Source organism: Salarias fasciatus (assembly GCF_902148845.1).
Source record: "Salarias fasciatus chromosome 7 unlocalized genomic scaffold, fSalaFa1.1 super_scaffold_4, whole genome shotgun sequence".
NCBI lineage: Eukaryota > Metazoa > Chordata > Actinopteri > Blenniiformes > Blenniidae > Salarias > Salarias fasciatus.
The window spans coordinates 14,411,324-14,417,936 of NW_021941229.1; the positions used below are offsets into that span (position 1 = coordinate 14,411,324).

At 41.8% G+C, this 6,613-nt stretch overlaps 1 protein-coding gene across 1 annotated transcript; it reads left to right on the forward strand.

The window, feature by feature from the left end:
- The first annotated feature begins 257 nt into the window (after nt 1–257).
- Nucleotides 258–6,613, forward strand: LOC115382921 (protein AMBP-like). Its single transcript, XM_030084891.1, has 10 exons — nt 258–428; nt 1,612–1,745; nt 1,914–1,990; nt 2,080–2,196; nt 2,500–2,601; nt 4,445–4,494; nt 4,699–4,786; nt 4,876–5,043; nt 6,103–6,276; nt 6,428–6,613. The coding sequence occupies exons 1-10, from the start codon at nt 309–311 to the stop codon at nt 6,448–6,450; spliced, it is 1,053 nt and encodes a 350-aa protein (XP_029940751.1). The 5' UTR covers nt 258–308; the 3' UTR covers nt 6,451–6,613.

Consider the following 6,613-nt stretch of genomic DNA (forward strand, 5'->3'; position numbering starts at 1 on the left):
TAGTGTCTAAGATCAAGACACATTGATTTGTCGATCTGCTCTGAAGTCCAACGTCTGAGTGTTTAGCCGTCTGAGCAGGTTAAGAATCTTAACCTGCTCAGACGGCTAAACTTAAGATAGACGGCTTAACTTAAGATACACAGAAAGATGAACAGAGGCAGAACTTTGTTCCTTCATTTGTTTGTTTTTTGACTGGGTTGTGGGTGTGAGTACACAGAGAGTTCAGTGGCCCATCCCAGTTCCTAGTCTGGAGCGAGCCAAGGTGAGTCACTATCTGCCAGAGACAAGTGGAAAGACGAGCTGACAGGATGCAGAAGGCAGCGATTCTGGTTCCTCTGCTGGTTCTGGGATGGACCTGGACCCTCCAGGGGCTCCCAGTTCTTCCGGAGCCTCTTTACTCCACGCAGGAGAACTTTGACTTGAACCGGGTGAGCCACTGGGTAGAGCAAGATGTTGCTGTAACGTGTAGCTTCTTAAAAAATACATGTATTTAATTTCTGCCTTTAGTTTAAAGAGTTGGGACGCAGACATGCTTTTCTCCGTGTGTCAGTCTTGAACGCAGCTGGTAAAAAACTTTGTATCTCAACAAAATCAGAGATGGCAAGTTATAGGTCTTTTATGACTAGTTTTTTAAGTGCCTGTACTTTCCTTATTTTTACTTCCTACTTTTGATTATAAACTCGTAACTGTTCTATTCATACCTGCAAACTGGTACTACTTGTTTTAACCTCTGAGGGCAATTTTGAGTTACAGTGAAAAGTCAAAAATAGAATCTGAAAAGATGTTACAAAATAATCATTGGGTAATTTACCATCTATATTCCAACTCTCACCACCAAGATGCATTTCAGCCACCTTCTAATCTCATGTTGCAATCTCCGCTTAAAACATTTTATTACCTGATTGCTCAAACTATAAAAAAAATTGCCTAACAGTAAGCTAAGTACACACAAGTTAAGTACACATTCTCTGTGTACTCTGCCTTCTTTAACAGCGCGAGGGTTGTTTTTTTTTTTAATCCTGAAAATATACTGATAAAGTGTGTTTTCTCATTTCTCATTTCTTTTAAAATACTTGAATTATTCAACAGCAGAGGGCTGAACCACAGGTAAGATGCAAAACACGACAAATGTGGGAAAACCAGCACAGAACCAGAACAGGTTTTGCAATCAGCTGAATGAAGAAATAACTCAAACCTTTTCAAAATCCTCGATTAGACCCAACTGTGGTTGTTCAACGTTCTTCTACTGGAGTTTCACATCTGAAGCTTTAATAGTGAAGGGGAATTTTCCAGATGTTGCCTCGTGGCAGAGCCAGCTCCATGTTCAGGCTTTCTTCAGGCCACATCTCAAATGTTGAACTCCTGACACATCGAGTGTCCCGTCTGACCCCACTCATTTTATGGTATTTATGTTTTTTTTGTGAATAATACTTTATGGTTAAATTTTGTTTCAGATCGTTTTTTTTTTTCTTTTGTTTTTTTGCTGATTTTAATCGACTACTTCAGTTCAAAATGAGTGAGCTTGGTTTATTATAGTGAGCCACTGAGGTGTCATTCGGTATATTAGCTTTGAGTCTGTGTCGTCTCACTGCTGTTGTCTGATCCATGCAGTTTATGGGAACGTGGTATGATGTTGCCAAGGCCAGCTCTTCTCCCCACATTCTCCGGCACTCGGCCATCGGAAAGAAGGTGCTGCAGAAAGGTCCAGCTGAGGGCAAAATCCAGATGAAGAGCACTATGCTCAGGTTTGTATGAAAGAGCTCAACAATGGGCAATCGCATATTTCCTCAGAAACTCTCAGGAAGCTTTTTTCTTTCCCTAACAAGTACAATCTTTTTAATATCTTTTTATCAACCCAATCACTGGAGTGATATTCTCATGGCTTTGCGCATGGTTTCTGTGTGTTCACGTAGAAATGGAACATGTGTGGAGATCTCTGGAGAGTACGAGCTGACTGACACACCGGGACGCATCTTTTACCACAATGCAAGTGAGTCTCACTGATCTGTTGCACCTATACAGATGCTTGGTAATAGGACTTCAGATTTTCTAACTGTTTCTCTGCTCACCTTCCGGCAGGGTGGAAGGCAGATGTGGATGCTTACGTGGTTCACACCAACTACATTGAGTACGCCATAGTGATAATGAATAAACAGAAGTCATCAGGCCAAAAGAGCACCTCATTCGTACTGTACAGTAAGTAAACTTCCTTCAGAAGCACCTGGAATTTAATGAACGGACAGATAAATATACAGCATGGCTATTTCTAGGCAGAGAAAACTCAACAGTTCCACAAGAGCAAGTATCGGATTGAAGAAGAGAAAAGTAGAGGACGGATTCATACTTAGGTTCAGGAAGAGGGGATGAAAAGAAAGAGAGAGACAAAATGTCCACCTGATGTCCCGCTATCACTTTGAAACGCCACTAAACCAAAACTTTCCTTCGTCTTAAACCCTGTGAAGTTTTCCCGTGCTCATATCTGCTTCCTGTCTGCCTCAGGTCGGACTAAATCTGTGAGAGACACTGTGCTGGATGACTTTAAAACGCTGGCGAAGCAACAGGGAATGAGTGATGACTCAATTATCATCAAGCAGGACCAAGGTAAAGTAACCCGCACACACGCAAACACACCCACACAGTCCTTTCATCATGGAGCAATTTTAGTGTGTGTAAATAGAAATATTAATTAAAGCCGCGAGCGGCATCAAAAGGCCCTCGCCCGCTGCTTACCTGACCCGCCCTGTTTAATTCTGTCATTGATGTTTGTCAAATTTGGCACATTTCCATGGCAACAAATAAATTTGATTTGATGGGAGAGTTTTCACTTGGGCCCATTAGAATAACATGGGGAACTTCAGCCATCGCCACGGCAACACCGTTGATAATACAACATGGTTACCATTTGCTTTTTTGATCGGGACGACATGACGGAATTATCACCCAGATTTCATTCATTTCTGATAAACTAATAATTTTACTACCCATACAGATTTTATTTTGATTCTGTAGGGGGCGCTGTAATGCCGATTTTCAAAATTTCACTGTCCATGTGTCCAGATGAGAAGGGTCAATAAGTGTTTAGTATTTGGCTGAGATTGGATCTGTTATGTACGAATGGCAGCCATTTATCACACTGAAAAAATGGCAAAATTTGACATCAACTTTGCGGCGTTGCCACGCGGAAACCGTAATCTGAAGATTTGTGAATTGGATAACTTTTAATTGTCTACTTGTGTAGATGGTGTCCACCAAATTTCAGCTCATTTGGAGAAGCGCGCGATCAAAACGAACATTTTGTACGATGTCCTGGAAAACGCTGACTCAGCAATTTTGAATATTCAATCCCAGCTAGCTGCTTTCCTGCTGTTTTGATGGCGGGGGTCATAATAATATTTTTTGTTTGTCCCGACAATGCGCATCTATATACCGAAAATTGTGGCTGTACGACAAAGTTTATTGCGGACCCCCTCCCATTGACGCAATGCATTTTGGGTTTTGCAGGTGGTGCTGTAGAGCCAATTTTTAAATCCCAATATTGAAATTCATATTAAAAAAATTTTTTCGCCGGAACTGAATTTTGTGCAAAGTTTGGTGAGTTTTCGAGCATGTTCAGGGGGTCAAATTCCAGTTTAAAGAGCAGAAGAAGAAGACAATATGCGATTTTTTTTTCTGCCATTATTTCGCCCACATGTTATATATTTTCGGAAAGTTCTCGACAAGCCCGACGCGTCTGTGAGGTGTTTGAGAGTGTGAATGCCTGTGGTCGAGCGCTACGCGCTCGACAAGTCATGTTTGTGTGTGAGAGTGTGTGTGCGTTTTTTGTATTTGTACACGTGTGTATGAGTGCATGTCGGGGTGTGTGTGTCTGGACATGTTGGCCTATGTCTGAGGTCGAGCGCTGTGCGCTCGACTTGTCATTTTTGTACGTTTGAGTGTGTGAAAGGCCTGTGGTCGAGCGCTGCGCGCTCGAAAATTCGTGTATGTGTGTGCGTTTTTGTGTTTGTACATGCATATGTGTGAGTGCGTGTCGGTGTGTGTGTGTCTGGACATTTTGAATGATGTCTGTGGTCGAGCGCTGCGCGCTCGACTAGTCGTTGTCTGTGTTGCAGAAACAATAGGCCCTTCGCCCTTGGCAGGCCAGTGGCTCGGGCCTAATGATCGTAATCCTCACACTGACATTAGAAGCAAGAGAGTTTCTATTCAGTTTTCACATGTAATGTTATATCTTTTATTGGGGGATCTATTTATTCAGATTTTTCATATTTGTCTAATGTCCTTTTTCCTGACCTTACAGGGATTTATCAAAATCTCTCTCTCTGTTTTTTTTTTTAAATTTAGACAGAAAAAATAAATAAACTGAGGAAATATTTTAAAGCGTTAAACATAACCGGTCTGTTGCGAGTGTGGATGAATGGCTGACATGTTTGTTGTGACCTCTGAACAGGTGACTGTGTTCCCGGTCAGCAGGTGGCACCGCCAGCAGCTCGGCCTCAGGTAATAAAAAGCACATCCGCCAACTTCTGCAGTGATCTGCAACGAAATCCAAACCATCCCGTTCATTATGCAAATCCTGGTTATCTCTAACCGGTTAAATGTGCTTTCTGATGCGCTTTTTCACGGTATGATCATAGTTGCACTGCACGGCCACGGATGGAGGTCGATTTTTTTGAAGTTGGGATGTGTTTTTGTGTGTTGTAGCGAAGGAGGAGAGCTCCAGTGCTGCCTTCCTTGGCTGTTGCGGATGAGGAGGGGTCTGGCGATGAGCTTGCTTCATTCAATGGATCCGGTAAGATATCACCTCATGGGATGGATGAGACCGACATCGATGCACTGATGAAACATTCATTTGAACAAATCCAAACCCCTCCCCCACAGTGGCTTGTTCAGCCGGACCAGATACTGGACCCTGTTTTGGGTTCCTTCAGCGTTTCTTCTACAACTCATCATCAATGAGCTGCGAGCCCTTCAAGTACGGAGGCTGTTTGGGAAATCAGAACAACTTCGAAACTGAGAGGGAATGTCTGCAGAGATGTCGCACCGAGGGTGAGTCAAAGGACGCTTCGGACTCACAAATGGAAAGAGATGAATCACAGAGTTTGTTCTTGAACCTGGGATGAGGCAGTTAATGAACCAGCGGGGAGGAACCGAGGGCGGAGTCACACAAGCATCCGGAAGAAGAGGAGAATTAAAATTAGATACAGTTAGAAACTTACTGTGGATTCACATTGAAACATAAACAACATGAATATTGAACAAAAACTAAAAATGTCTACTTTTGTCTGCAGTCTGGAAGAGTGAAGGTCATTATTTTCAAAATAAACATGGAATTTCTGTTCTCATAATGGCTTTGCAGGGGCTACAGTAATCAAAGTGGTCAACAAATAACAAAGTTATAATCTGGAAAGCCGAATTTCATTCTCAGTGTGAGCTTTTGAAAAATATGTCTCACATATAAACCACATTAGAAACTTAGATTTTTATTCTCAAAATTCAGATTTTATTTTCAATTTAATCCCAAGTTTCTTTCTCAAATTTTTGAAGGCTGTATTTAACCTCAGAAAAGTCTCAATATTATGACTTGATCTGTGAAAACACAAGCTTAAAAAATATACATAGAATAATCATTATCATTATTACTATTATTATTAAAGTAACTCATCAAAGTAACTAGTTTGTTGGATAACTAACGTTCCTGTACCTGTGTCCTTGATGAGGCCAGTCTAAATAATGTTTAAATGTCTGTATTTATTGCTGCAGAAGCACATTAGCTGAGCTCTCAGCACCATGTGTGTCAATATGACTGATTCATTCATCGAATGCAGCTGAAATTCCAACATTTAGTTGGAGGAAGATGCTCGATAATTTGGATGGTACTTGTCATTATTGTTTATGTGTTGTGTTTAGGTCTTAATGCAGACAACAGCAGTAATGTAATGACTAATTTAACAGTTAGTTAAATTGGTAATCACTCATTACTGCTATAACTACTGGATAATGCATTGCTCATGGCAGGGGTCGGCTATAATTGCTTTTTTCTTTTTTTGTGTGTGTGTGCCGGTGATTCATGATGCTCCGATGTGGGTTTGTGTTTCATCCGTCCAGCTGTGTGCCGTCTGCCGATGGCGGTGCAGCCCTGCACAGGGCAGCCGGACATCTGGGCCTTCGACTCCAGCGTCGGTCTGTGTGTTCCCTACAAAAAAGGGTTCTGCCAGACCAACGGCAACAAGTTCTACACCAAAGCGGAGTGTCAGGAGTACTGCGGCGTGGTGAAGGAGGGTGAGAGCTTGAACAGAGCTGGATCCTAAACACGAACAACAAATACTAAAATAACCCCTTAAGATTCACAGTGTTATAATTGTTCTTTCATATATAACTCGAGTGCTTTTCCTCATGCACTGAAGGTATTTAATGTGTTTACTGTTCACAGACGATCTGCTGGGGGCAAACTGAGTGGAAAAGACAAGCACCACAAGCTAGTATCTCTTCACCAGACAGACAGCCAGCAGAAGTCTGGAGTTTGAAAGCTGGATGAGAAAATACAACATCTCAGCAATAAAATCACATCAGATCATCAATAAAAGCCAAAACCTGGATTTCTTGTTGAAGATGCTTT